A 14,871-nucleotide genomic window follows, 5' to 3' on the forward strand; every position below is an offset into this window, starting at 1 on the left:
GTAACCTTTTGTATTGCATTTACTTTATCCTTTAACTTCCCTAGATTTCCATGGGTACATAAAAACACCTCATTTGGAAAGTTTAGGCCTTAATCCAGCAAAGCACTTAAGCACAGGAATAGCCTCTCTGCACTCATTATTTATGTCAGTGTTTTGCAGGAAGAGGATTTTAATTCGCATGGGAAGCAAATGAAGACTCTGTTCACTTAAAAAAAAAAAAAAAAAAGAGAAAGAAGAAAGGAAAAATCTGAAGGACCAGGCCAGCTGAGTTCACCTCAATTAGACACACAACAGCATCTCCAATATGGATAAAATGTGGATATCCAATGTGGATATCAGGACTCAGCCTGTCCCAGGGATGGTGGAGCTGAGTGGTGAAAGGTTTCTTCCTGGGAAGAATCAGCCAGCAGGCACCAGGTACAGCATGGGCTGCAGGTTATTAAAAAGGTTTAATATGACTGCTTGGTATTTCTGACCATCCATCAAATGAAAAGCATCATTTTTCAGACTTGTTGGCATCTTATGAAAAACCTTTCTTGAAGACAAGTTCTCCCTCTGCAGGGCAGTTGAGATTTTCTTTCCATTTTTCTTTTTCTTTTTTTCCCATCTGTTTTTAATTCTGGGGACATCTGCCTTTGCTGATTAGGATTTCAGCTGTTCTAGCTACTTGAAGTCCTTCCCTTCAACCTCCATTGAAATAATGACACCAGTTGACAACAGCCATCTCAAAAATAGATGTCATTCAAATATTCCCTGCTGGGGATAGCCCAGACTTTGTGCAGGTTAGATTAGAGCCCATCCCTCCCACCTTTCCCACTGCCTGGAATCACCAACAGATACTTGGGCTGCCCCTTCTGCTCCTGCAGCTCAGATGAGCCATCAGGAAAGCAGGGAATTGCCAACAAAAAGGAAGTAATTTGACATAAACACAGTGAAGGAGATGAAGCTGACTTTTTCTGTCACCCCTGCTAAAGCTGGCAAAGAGCTACACCCCCATTCCAGAGGGTGGATAAGGCAATCAGGGAGTTTGTCACTAATTTCCACTGGAAGCCACTCCAGAGCTGTCTCACATAAAATTACCATCTGTTAACTCCTGGGGTCAGGAGATGCTGTTGAGGCTGAGAGCTGCATCCCCACATCATCTGCAGCCTCATCCTCACCATCATCTTCATCCCCACATCATCTGCAGCCTCATCCTCACCATCATCTTCATCCCCACATCATCTGCAGCCTCATCCTCACCATCATCTTCATCCCCACATCATCTGCATCCTCTTCCTTCCCTGAGTTTTTCTGGGCTTTGCCCTTGCCCTTGACCCTGCCACAATTATTCTGAATGTCCCTCTGGAGCTGCAGTGAGAAGGAATTCACACCTCCCCAGTCTGATCCCTGGGGACTCTGCTCCATCCCCTCCACCCTCTCCATTGTTATCCTGCTTCAGAGGGCACAGTGGGAAGGAATGTCCCAGAAATCTGGAGGAAGACTGGCGAGAAGAAGTGAAATGCAAGTGGAAAGCTGGGCATGGCTGACTCTCCATAGCCATTTAAAACACCCATACCTTGGCAAAAGCCAGGCCCTTTCCCTGCAAACATCAGGAAGTCCAAGGATGAACTCTTGGCTGTGCAGGCTACAAATGCCCAGTGAAACTTTACACAGCTGTCTCACCAAGCACTTTAGAGTTTAAAAACTTGTATCATTTGCTGACTGCAGAGCTATTTAATCATTTTTAATCATGATTATTTAATCAGTTTGAACTAAAAACCCCATGAAAACATAGATTTTACTACTTAAATGAAGTGAAACATTTCCCAGGACCACTTCTGCTGAGATCTGAAATCACAGTGCCCTCCTAGTCTAAAAAGCCCTGCTGAGAACCAGGGCATGTTAGCTCAGGTAATGGCATTAGATTGCATTTGGAAACATATAAATTCTTTTTTTTCAGAGTAGCTCAGGAGTCCAGGCATGGCACTCATGGCATTCACACTCACATGCTTCTCTAAAACATTATCACTGTTACCTGAGCCAAAACACACAGAATAAAACCCCTCCTACCACAACCAAGTAACTCTCAAACACCATGTGAATATTTACTTGCATCCAACAGGGTGTGAACTAAAAATGTTACAATAACAAGAAAATTTTCTTGCTCACCTTTCAACAGGGTCCCTCAGCATGATGATAAGTTTGGCATTTGGCTGGAAGGCATGGATGAAATCCTGGATCAGGAAGGGAGGTTCTCCTTCAGTGCTGTTGTCATAGAAGAAAATCCAAGCGTTGTTGTCCCACATTGTCGAGGCACTGGCCTCTCCTGGAAATGAAAAGCATCTCTGCTGGTACCTCAATCCATTCTTCCTCTTGGAGTGGAAATTGGCTGAATTTTTAAGTGCTATAGGCAGATCAAAACTGACCCCATGAATCCCAGCACACTTTAGCTCTTGCAGACTGCTGAAGCTCCCAGAGCTGCAGCAATCCCACTGCCCTGTGCCTTTGGGAATGCAGGGATGGCTAAGGCAGGTTTTATGCAATTCCACCTGAAATATTCCTCTCCACAACCACACTGCTTCCTGCTATTGGTTAACATGCAAATGGATTTAATTTGGGCTGGGATGGACTGCTGAGGGTTTCAGCACATTGTTCAGTGAGGAATCATGCACAGAATGATCTGGGCTGGAAGGGACCTTAAAGATCATCTTGTTCCCATCCCTGCCATGGGCAGGGACACCTTCCACTGGGCCAGGTGGCTCCAAACTCCATCCAACCTGGCCTTGCAATGCTCTTTGCAGCACCCACAGACTGGCCTTAATGCTCCCAAATCTCAGAGCAGCAGCTTGCTAGCAAATTGTAATATCTCCCACAGAAAAATGTGGAAACCACCACCCCTGCTAATCTACAGTGTGCAAAACATAATCAGAAAAATCACTGAGCATCTAATAAATATTTAAAAAGCAGCTGAGATGTGTCACTGAGGTCTGAAATATTACTTTTATATAATTATTTGTGTAGAGCAAGTCAACTATTTACAAATAGAAAAAGGATTTATAGAATAAATAGCACACTTTGGTAAAATATCAGATTCTAGCATTTAGTGTCTGAAGAAGCTCACTTGGAATACAATGCTACAGGGAGAAATATATTCAGTAAAAATCTCTGCCAGAGTGAGGTATATGATGGTTCAGCTGCTAAATAAAAGATCTGATACCTGTTTTGAATTTTGGAACCTTCTCTGTCTTTTTAAGTAATCCTGGCATTTATGTGGCACAGTACAGTTCAATAAAACATGTACAGAAGCTTTTTGGGGACTTACATTCTCTGACAGTCTAATGAAAACTAATTCTTGCTAATGAGGTTTTTCAAATCAAAGGAAAGGAGATTAAAAAAATAATAATGTTGTAAGCTTATAGACTTGTGCATTATTTCCCTGTTTTTTCTTCTTTCCTCTGCTGGGAAAGACCAATAAAGTTTTAAAAAGATGGACAAAACACAACATGAGAAAGGTACTGGCTCCAAACTTCAGGTGAACATAATGTGATTCATTAAGGAAGTCTGGGAGTTGTTAGAAAACACATTAATCTTCTGTCACGTTCATTTTGCCTCTTTTCAGGAGGAGGAGATCAGGTCCACTGGCTGTAGCTGGGTGTCCCCAACAGCTCTGCTCTTCCATTCTAAATTAATTAGCCAAAGCACTGCCTAATCACCAGCAGGCTTCAGCCTGTCAATTAAAACTCAATTAGCCCAGCTCCCACGCTGGGTGAGGCAGAAACACAAAGGATTAGAGAGAGGCCAGGGGCTGAGCCAGCCCTGCCACAGAAACCTCCCCTGAGCTCCAGGAGAGGGGAAATGCTGGGATTTGGAGCACCTGCAGGCAGGGATTTGCTGGAGGGCACTCCAGGGATGGGGGAGACCTTGGGCAGTCCCTGCTGCATCTCTGAAACTGCTCCCTCCAAAATGTTTCCCGAATCATGCCAAGGTGATTAAAGTCTCACTGAGCCACCCATTCCTGCCTGGGCTGGGTCTGATCATCCTTCACAGCTCTCTGCTCTGCTCCCTCATCACCCTGGGTGTTCTGCTGGGCTTATCACAATGGAGTGGCCAAACTGCCAACACCTCTGCAATGGGAACTGCAAAAAAGCAAAACCCAGTGCATTCACACCTAGATGGGCAGAGTCTCTTCACACCAGAGCCCCCATTCCACAGAAAATGTGAGTTCCACCACCTGAAACCTGCAGGCAGGACACAAGTCAGGCAAAATCCCAGAATCAGAAAGATTATTCTTCTTGGAGGAGACCTCAGAGATTGCCAAATCCAGCCCAAAATCACCAAAACCAAGCCATGCTAAAGCATTAACAGGGCTCAAGGTGCTGCTCCAGCCCAGCAAAACTTGGGGTCAAGAGGGAAAATCTTCCCACAATATGACTGTCATGAATTTAATGAGGGGGAAAATATATATATATATGTAAAAATATAATAATCATTCTGATCCCTGCTAACTTTTATAATTTTAATTTCTTGAGGCAGGCAAACAAAAATTTTCCTGTCAATTTGACAGTGTTTGGTTTTGTTTTATAATACAGGTTTAATACCTGCACTGAGAACAAGCCATACTAAAGATGAGATTAATTAATTACCAACGATTAATTATGTTTAATTATGCCAGTGCAACTGAATTATTTTTTTTCTTATGGACTTAAAGAACATATGAATTATTAAATTGCCTAAAGAATGGTGCATAGCCTCCTCATTCAGTCATTAATGGATTAGCATCATTTTGTGTTTTCACAAGTCATTCCTCTGAATTTATCTTATTAATGATCTCACATAAACAAGTCCTGCTCAGAATGCCTCTGGCTGGATCAGCCCTGTCCTCTTGGGTTCATCTCTAAACAGATGTTGAGTTGATTTTTTTTTTTTTTTTTTTGAAAATGCAGTTATTACCCTCTAGGTTTAATATCCAAAGAAGCTTAACTTTTCAAAGTAATATAACATGATGAACTACTGAAATATTTACAGTTTTAATTTGATTTCTCTTTGCAATCATCTGAAATAAGAAAAGGAAGATGATGAGCAAACCTGATATTCATACAGATTCATTTTAGGCTAGATGGCTTTGTTTTGTTTTTCACCAAGGTCATAAAAGACTGCCTTAATGACTATAATCATTCAAGACTTTTCCTGTAAACTTAATAAGAAAACCCAGCAGAACCTTAATGACACAAGAAATGAGACCACAGGAAAAAGAAACACAAAGTGAACTCTACAAAAAGCTGCAACAGGAGGTGGGTAATCAAAGATGTACGTTGCCAATTAGATTAGGGAATTTAATTAGTATAAGCACTTCACCCATGAAAGGACAGGAGATATTATTGAAAGTAGCAGGAAAATCTGCAGATGTCCTTGATGGCAGCATTTCTTAAGAACCCCATCTTGCAAATGTTGCTCAGTGCTGCAAATGTTTAATAAAGTGAATGATGGATTTAAATGGAGGCTGGGGAAGAATTGAACAAATGTGACTCAGCCAAGGCTCTGGTTTAACCAACCTAAGGCATCATCACCATCTCATCCAGCCAGCAATAGGTTAAAATTTTAGGTTATAGTGACACCAAACCCTCAATCATTCTGAGGGCAGGCAGCAAAATCTTGTCTCTGTTTTCTGTAGAAATGTGACTTCAAGCCTACTTGAAAAGTCTGTTTTAGACAGGGAACTGTCCCCTGCACAGCTCCTTTTTGCATGGAATGTGTCTGGTTTCCCTGTGAAATAAGACTGGTAAAATTCCCATCCCCTCAGATCTCTGGTTTTAGCAGACAGCAAAGCAGAATTCAGAAGTTTTTGATGTTGCTCATGGGCATGTAAAGCAGCACACCATGGACCAGGGTGGTGAGCCCAGTGGATTGTGTGTCATGATCCAAGGATCCCTCCCTAGAGCCCAGTTCTCAGCATGGACTTCCATAAAGTACAATAAAACAGCACTATTGGATGATTTTTAGTGGTAATTAGGTAACTTAATACCAATTAATTATATCAATTTCTTCTGTTGGAGCTTGAGAAGAGCCACTAGGAGCTTTTGCTACTACATCTCCCACCAGCTCCAGGATCTCCAGTGTGTGTCATAACACCACAGTTACTGATTTATCCCAGACATTGCTCCAGCTTTTGGAGCTGAAGCCACAATCCCAGCACTGCAGGCAATCCCCTCATAATTGGACTGGAAGTGGATGTGGGGACATGAGTTAGGGGTGAATTTGGAAGTGCTGGGGGAATCTTACAGGTATTTTCCAACCTAAATGATTCTATGAAAGCAAAATGAAAACTGTGTTTGAAGGAGTCACCAAGGTCATTCTCATTCTTGGAAAAAAAAAACAACAAACCTACATTAATTAAATGCTGATGCTCATCAGATATACAGCACTCACTCAGGAATTTTCTAGAGATAATCACAGCTTCTTAACAAAGAAAGGAAGAAAAGAAAGCCTACAGGAAAAGCCAAAAAGCTTCCAGGCACACCAGAGAAGAGCAGATGAGGGGCTCTGTGTGCCCCAGCTCTGAGCCAGTGCAGCTAGAGAGGACTTGGGGCTGTGCTTGCCCTACCAATGATGATGTTGCTCCTCCTGCCACGCTCCTTCCCTGCATCACTCTGCAGCAGGCTCTGGATCTGGTGTGCAGCCAGGTCAAACAGGTCCAGGTAATCCTCCACCGGGTAGCGGTCGTGGAACCCATCCCGCAGCCGGATGATTCCTGAGGAACAGCCAGAAGGAGAGAGAGAATCACCAACTGCAGCAACAACAGGGCAAACCAAGGTGGCTCCAGAGCCCAAGCCAGCCAACACCAGCACGAGATCAGACCAAGGGCAGCCCTCAGATGAAAGTGCCAGTAATGAGGTGAGATCTGAGAAACTGAATGACTGCGCCACAAATTCGCAGGGACAGGAAATATTTTAAGCTCTCTGTTTTGTAGTCCCTGCATGAATGAGCTTGGATTTATCTTCTTCTAAATTTAGCTTTTGGAAGGAATGTAGAAGATAAGATTCTACTTCCATTTGCACCCATGTAAATTGCAGTAATATTGGACTCCCACTAGATTTACTGTTTTGAGCTTGAGCACAGGCTCTGATGCCAGATATGCAAATCAGCACACACTGGGAAATCATTCATGGTTTCTTTCCTTTCACAGGTATGCAAATAAAGCTCCATGGTAGTATTTTATTTTCTCTTCTCCTTCCCTACTCCAGGGTGAGTTCAGCATCACCTGCCCCCTGCGTTTCTCAGCATCTTGAGCTGCATCCTGTGATTTTTATACTCCTTTTCCCACTCCTGTTTCCAAATCTAGTCTCACTTCTCCATGTGCTGTACATGCTCCCCACACAGGACTTCTCATTCTCCCTTTCATGTCCCCTCAATGCCAATAATTATCAATTATGTGAGAGGAAAGCTCAGCAAGGGAGTTCTTTTGTCCATTGCCTCTGATTTTCCCCTTTAGGAAAGTGGAATTTAATGAGGGTAGGAGAAAGTTCAACAGCATATTTAGACTTGTTTTGAGGGGGGAAAGAAGTGCAAGTGTGGTGTGCTAGAGGCAGCCTTGGTTTGTTGCCACCCCACTCCTGGGAACAGAACCAGGGGCAAGGAGCCAGGAGAGAGACAGTCAAGCTGAGACAAAGTCCTGTGGAGCATCAACCATCCCAGCAGAAGGGGAAAGGAGAGATTTGCAAAATGGGGGCTCCCCAGAGGGCTGTTTAACTTCAGCTGAAATTAGTCAGTCTCTTAAAAATCCACTGAATCAGAGGATGCCATTGAACAAAGAGATTTCTTGTCCAGCTTAAGTGTTAGAAACCAAAGCAAGTTAATAGCCAGGAGCATAGGAGTCATAGCCACTTGCTGGCTGTCTCAGTTTCACTTGTGAGGGTGTTTGTCATATTCTCCGTTTTTCTTTTTTTAATTCTTAAATAGTAACCATTAGGTAATGTACTTTTAAGGCAGAATTAAAGGATAAGACATCAGGAATAAACTTGATCTTCCATTTTCAGTGGCAGACAGCTGAGATGATCAGAAGGTCATTCCTACACATCCCTCTCCCACGAGACCATGAGCTCTGCAATGTTTCCTCATCCTCCAGCTTTAAAAAACAACTTCAAAAACTGAATTATGCAAGGAATGTTCTCTTCAAGGATCAGCACTTGGTCCCCAGTGGCTGACCACAAGACTCTGCAAGTGGAGGGTTTGTGAGTGCCAGCACTGAGATAGGAATTCACCCTTGTTCTCAAGTTAGATGCACTCCAGCCTGATTTTTTACATTCTTCTGCCTGTTTGGAAGGTCAGTTCAGAGCTTTAGTAAGCTCAGTCTTGCTAAACTGAGGATGGGTGCATTGCCTCCTCCAAAATTGATTCCAAATATTTATGTTGGGGTTAATCTATTATTTGGTGTAAAACATTTTAGTTTAAGGTATCAGTTGGATTCAGCTTTTCCTGCCAGCACTACCATGGAACACAAAATCCTCCACAGATTTTGATGACAGTCCCTTGTTTTCATCACCTTATCTGAACATGAGAAAAAGTTGTGGCCTCTCCTGGATCCCTGGAAGTGTCCAAGGCCAGGTTGGACATTGGGCTTGGAGCAACCTGGGACAGTGGAAGGTGGAACTGGATGGGCTTAAAGGTCCCTTCCAACCCAAACTATTCTATAATTCCCATGTTTTGTCTCCAGTCAGCTGCTGACTGTGATGAACAAGTCCCTTCTCATGGGTCCTCAAGGAGGACCACGATGCTTCTCTTTGTTTGACTTGGTGTCACTCCTCAGTTCACACTGGTGCCTCCAGTGCTTCTCAAACTAAATTATCTAAAATTATCTAAATTATTATTAACTAAATTATCTCAAAAGCAAGGCTGTTTTTTCATCACATTGCTTTACATCTTAGTTTACAAAAATGTGTTTAGAAAATGTCCAAAGTATTTATTTTGGCAACTTTCTCACGGCATCTGCGAAGGAAGAAAATTGAAAATTTAACAGCAAAATCATGAAATCCCATCTCTGGCTGAGAGCTCCTCACCAAGAAGCAAGGAACAAAACCCTGTCTGCAGGAGCTCAAAGCTTCCTCTGGGATCCAGGCACAGGGAAACAAGATGGAAATGACAAGACCACATGTAGGAGAAATAAAGAATTTGAGGTATGATCTCAAAATAAAGAACAGAAGCAGCGCTGCTGGTGTCCCAGTGCCTCAGAAAGTGTCCTTTCTTGTCTTTAGCCACAGAAATTCATTATTTTCCCATTCCAAGGAAGCTTAGAAAAGCACCAAAAGAAAGTAGTGATCAAAGTCCTCATCTACCCTTCAGTGCCAGTTTTTCCTGTTCCAAAGTTTGTGTCTGCCATAAAGCAACAGCAAATGAGAAACAGAAATTAAGATGTCGCCAAAATAAGCAGAATCTTCCTCTTGGAAACAGTAAAATCACTGAGAAGTCTTTGATCTGTGATACCAAAGTCATCCAAAGTGAGGGCACGCCAGCACTTAACAGCCAGACCCAAGAAGAGGAAAATCCAATGCCTGGGTGGAATACAGAAGGCACAACACTCATCCACATGCAGAGGGGAACATTTAGGAAAATAAAATGGGTCTTCTGCAGCTCATCTAATCTCTAACCACAAGACTGACCATTCTCAGCATCCAGAGAGAGATAAGAAGCAGAAAAACACTTCAGAGGGATGAAATTCTGTGCTCAGCCTGCTGCCCCAGACACCCTTTGGAGGTGCAATCACGAGGGGTGGATGCCTTGTGCTCCAGCTGGCCACAACCCCAGCTATTCCAGTCTGCCTTCAGAGATGGAAATACTGATATCATCCAGAAAAAGTATCAAAAATACATGCAGGGCCCTCAGTGTGAGAGAGATTCCTCATGCAGAGCATCTCTGCTGATCCGTGTTGGCCAGAGCTGTGGCACTGGTGAAGCTCCTGCCACAGTTTCATTTATTGAACCATGAGGACTGAAATTTTCAATAGTGACCCATCATTTATTGATGTAAGAAAGGCTTTATGGAGTTTTGCAGCTCAAAACTATCCCTGCTGCTCTTCAACTCCCCCATGACAATCTAACAGCTTCTCTCCTTGCCTTTATAAATTCATAAGTTTTATCCACTGTTTTTATTTCCCCTTAGATTTTCCAAACTGTTGCAAACAGACCAAATGAAATGTGCATTTTCCCCAAGAGGTTTAACCCAAAACACCATTGAACAAAAACAGGCTGTGCATCCACCACTTGGATTTCTCCAAACTGCCAAAGCTGGCAGTGTCTAGGCAAGACAATAGGGAGCAAATTTACAAACCTCATCCTGAAGACTTAAAAAATTTTAAGAAACACTGTTGGGAATGAGGAAATAGGAAAAACCTTATAAATATGAGTGCTTAGCTAAAGATTTTGAAACCATAAGTGAAATAGAAATGATAGCTTTGTGGGGCTGAGAGCAACCATGTGAACTCCTTCCTTTGTTTAGGTAATGCCAAAGAGCCAGCAGACATCCTGTTCCAAGCATGGTTTAGAGATAAGGTTTATAGATAAGAAAGCCATAAAACATGGTAATATAGCAATTCCTATAGGCTGCATGCAAGTATTAGGAAATTAGTATTTTGTAGTAGATTGGTTAGTGGAAATTAGAATATTCAGCATAGAAGAAGTCTTATTGTATTGTAAATGGGAAATCACTCTCTATTCCTCTCTCTCTTATTCTCTCTTACACTCTCTCCCTCTCACACTTCTCCCTCTGTCCTGCTCTGAGTTGTGGCTTGTAACACCCTGGAACTCCCTCCTAGGTATTTACTCTGAGGGAGCTAAAGTGTGCTACATTAGATAAACGAAGGAGTCCAAAAGAGGCTCTTTGTCTTTCTCAGGGATCTCGTTTATTGCATGATGACTCCACGGACAAAGAGGGTTAGGGTCTCACCTAACGGACTTTTCTAGGGAGAAGGTCAGGGAGGGGACTTGGAAAGAAGCCAGTAGGATGTGGACACAGAGTTAGGGTAACACATTCCTTACACCTCTTTAGGTATTGGGTTACAGCAGTGGCTGGCAGCCCTTAGCAGCACCTACACCCGTGCCCTAACAACAAACTACAAACTCCAAGACCAGAACACAGAGAGCTTGTCCTGACGGCCCTCCCGCCAACAACTCCCACAGGACCCACCTGCCAGGCTGGCAGAGGGCACCCTGGCTCACCAAAGCGTTTCCTGGTCCACCAGTGGGGCTCCTTGATGGCCGAGAAGCGCACGTCGGGGTGCAGCCGCAGGCGGTCGTACAGGTCCGTGGTGCCGCACTTGGGCTGCCCGATGATGTAGAAGTGGGGCAGGCAGCGCAGGCGGTAGTGCCTGTCCTGGTAGTGGTCCAGGTGGTTCCAGAACACCTTCCTGAGGTACTCGAAGATGATCCGGAAGCGCTTGGAGTACAGCGCGTAGGAGTTGGTGGCGTACGGATCCGTGCTTGTGTTGCCCCGGTACTCCTCGTACCAACAAGGGTTCTTGCTGTTTGGAAGGAATTTGTTAGGAATTACCGAAAACATCTGCAACATAAAGAACAATAATTTCAGTCAAGGCAGCAAGCAATCAGTTGTACTTCTCTTACTTAGAGTGGCGAGAGAGCAGAAACCACCTGGATGTTTCTGCCTACAAAGTTGACCCCGTTTATGGCTTCTGATGGCACCAGGACCAAATCCTGTGCAACCCATTGGACTGGGAGACAAGTATTTAGAAATTCTTTCATTTTAAGGCCAGAAAGGGCCTCAATAAACTCCTCTGCAACCCCAGGAACTGATTTTTAAAGTCAAACACCTAATACTCAAATCAAATTACCTTCCAGTTTTTAACTCTGAAATACAAGGTTTGCAATGACTTTCAGGCAGGTACCCTGGCAAGCAGTTATTAGAAAGGCTCTTTTCCTATTTATCATTTCAGGTGACAGGTAAATCTAAGTCACAATGATTTTGCATGAGAGAAGGTAAAAGTTCAGTGATGTTGTACAGCTACCAGAAGGCTGCCTGATTTTTTTCTTCAGGTGTCAAGACCATTTACAGAGCCCATCCATCCTGCCCGTGACTCAGAGGGATGTGATCTACAATATCAACTTCTCAGCTGCTGTGAATCAGGAGACTCTAGGTGGTGTAAATCACTGCATGAACATCCAAGCAGTTGCACTTTTTTATATCTAGGCAAAAGATTGATCCAAAAGCCTTGAAATAAGGATGTAAACCAGTTTAAGGCACGCCTCAGTTCATACTTACATGTGGCTCTTGCTTCCTCAGCTCTTCTAAATCAGGGCGCTGCCTCGTTATAAACTCTATCTTCGAAGTAATGGTGTCAATAATTAATTTAATGCTTGGATAATCCTTTACATATGAAATATTCATTTTTGAAGGCTGGTAATAGTCTTTCATGTCACTAAGGCTTTCATTGTCCATTAAGCTGGGATTGCTAGCAAAAGCTCCGTAATGGAAGGGAGATGGGATCAGCAGCAGGCCGTGCTTGGCTCCAGTCAGTATGTAGGAAACCATCACCAGAGTCATTATGATGAGCCCAAACATCAAACTGCAGAGCTTCCCCTTCCTCAGGCAGAAAAACCCATTCCAGCTCTCACAGTGATCAGTCCTCACTTCCAGAACTGCCAGCCACTTCATCTGCTTGCTGTCGGTGTACAAAGGGATTTTATTTTCTCCTCTGCACACAGGACACTTCTGGTTATTGTGATCAGGTCCACGGCATCTGAAACACTGTCTGTGCAAGTCATTTGGTAACAAATGTATGCAGCAATTAATGCAATACCTCATATTACTACTGTTAAACTCCTACATTAATGAGCCAAGCACAGCCATAAAAACGTTTCTGAAGTGTATGAGTCATCTTCTGCAAGTCTGAGATTTTTTTCGTTCCTGGAGTGGTTCTACAACTACTCAGCAATGCAAAAGGACAGGTTCAAAACAGAATAAAAAGTGACATGTGTCACAGGAAGAAAAAGAAGCCCCAACCACCACCAACACACAAAAATAGATGTACTCTGGATGTGGCTCCCAAGAATTTGGCTCAGTGAGAGGAATGTGGTGAAGAAAAGGATCAGCTACAAAACTGGCTCAAGTTTTTCCCATTGAACAAAATGAGAAGGAAGAAAAATTGTTGCGTAGTGTGAAAATATGCAAAACACAAAAATAACTCATTGTCCTCTGCTTTATGCTGGAATAGGCAAATATGGGTAGAAATTTCCAGGTTCCTTTAAAACAAGCAGGTTCCAAACTGCATTACTGCTGCTGGAAGCTTCATCTTCCCAGAGGTGGCTCCAAAGAGATGCATTGTCCAACCTAGAGAAACAAACCCAGATGTTTATGTACACCCAGACATCATCCACACCCCAGCAGGAGCCAGTTCAGATTCATGTTTGAAGGATGTCAAACATGTGCCAGGTCTGGTAATTACAGCACTCAGGATATCAAACCCAGGGAACTTTTGGCTCCAGGGTCACAGAGAGCTGCCCCTGGTTTTCCAGGCTGGTTGCTACCACAGGTAACACTGCACGACTCACCAACCCACCCAGCAGATCTTAATCTGCTCTGGAAATATGGGAGCATTTCTGGACAGTATCCAGTGACACAGGTTTAAATAATTACGATCTATCTGCTCCTGGAGACCTTAAATTAACAGTCCTGAAGTGGGGTAGGAGCCTGTTTGAGGCAGGGATAAAGTAACAGTCTCCTTTCAAATGTGGGAGATAAAGAGCCAAAAAAAACCAAAAATATCAAAAGCCACAAGTAAAACATTCAGCAAAGTGAAGGGATTAAAAAACAGACAAGGCTAATGACAGGATCTCAGGTTTCTGGACCAAATGATGGGTCCTCTTATTACTCACCAAATCACAGAAGTATAATCAGTACTATTATGAGTCCCACAATTTGACTATTTTGCCTTTAGCTCTATCAACACCTATTTATAATGCTTAAGCAACCCTGCAATAATTCTAGATAATAACTCCTGGTTCATTCCTACCAAAGTGTCCTGATCAAATGGGACAGTCACTTCAGATCCCACATTTATCATCATCCTTCTGGCTGCATTTTTGTACAAGACAAAGTGCTTTTTGTGAAAATTATTTGTATTCTGATGTTTCTCCCACTGAGCAGTGTCATATATTGGAGGATTTCTGCAATCAGAGCAAGTAGGCTGTGTCTCAGGGACTCAAGAATAATTAGATAAATATTGAACAAAAGTATTTGCAAAATACTTTCCTTCCCCCCAAAAAAAAAGTTCATTTTATTAATGAGTTTATTCTCTTAGCCAGATGAGGCAGGCAGAAATCACAGCATAATCATTGCTGACTATATTTAAACCAAAGGGAAAGAAATCAGTGCAAGACTTCTCAAAGAGACCAGTCTTAAAAACTTCTCCAAAGGAGCAAAGCTGTGATGATTTTGCCAGAAATTTGAACAACTAGAGATATTAAATGGGATTCATATGGGTCATTTTAAACCTAGAAAGTTTGTGCTTTCTTACACATAAAATATCCCCCAGTAAATGGCCAAAAGAAAAAGAGGAACTATGGGAAGGAGCAAGATTGGAAAGACCTTGATGGTTGTCCAAACACCACCAGTGGTGGTGAGAAGGAGGGCAAGAAAGGGAAGTCCTGACAAGAAGTGAGAAGTTTTCACTTCCCAAGTAAATATTTCAGGCAGAGATAAGACCCTGACCAAATATTTTCAAAGAGGAAGCAAAGGGGACCAGAGACAGAGGCAGCATCCTCATGCAATAGAGGAAGTAATGAAAACAGAGATAGATACAAAAAAAATACAGTAAAAAAAAGAGGATGGAGATGAGGGCCTTCATCACAAAAGATAAAAAAGGAAGGTGAAAAAAGCCCCTCTCAA

At 42.9% G+C, this 14,871-nt stretch overlaps 1 protein-coding gene across 4 annotated transcripts in view; it reads right to left on the reverse strand.

Annotated features, from left to right (window-relative positions):
• The window catches only part of CHST15 (carbohydrate sulfotransferase 15), a 43,058-nt gene that overhangs the window by 5,032 nt on the left and 23,155 nt on the right, over window positions 1-14,871 (reverse strand). For all 4 annotated transcript variants that reach the window (XM_056494912.1, XM_056494910.1, XM_056494909.1 and 1 more), the window contains 4 exons: window positions 12,247-13,314; window positions 11,190-11,529; window positions 6,584-6,730; window positions 2,152-2,308 (listed from right to left, as the gene is read on the reverse strand). In XM_056494912.1, coding sequence (XP_056350887.1) covers window positions 2,152-2,308; window positions 6,584-6,730; window positions 11,190-11,529; window positions 12,247-12,789 — 1,187 coding nt within the window. In that variant the 5' untranslated portion in view covers window positions 12,790-13,314. The remainder of the gene's footprint in view (window positions 1-2,151; window positions 2,309-6,583; window positions 6,731-11,189; window positions 11,530-12,246; window positions 13,315-14,871) is intronic.

Source organism: Oenanthe melanoleuca, chromosome 6, assembly GCF_029582105.1.
Source record: "Oenanthe melanoleuca isolate GR-GAL-2019-014 chromosome 6, OMel1.0, whole genome shotgun sequence".
In the NCBI taxonomy this organism is placed as follows: Eukaryota; Metazoa; Chordata; class Aves; order Passeriformes; family Muscicapidae; genus Oenanthe; species Oenanthe melanoleuca.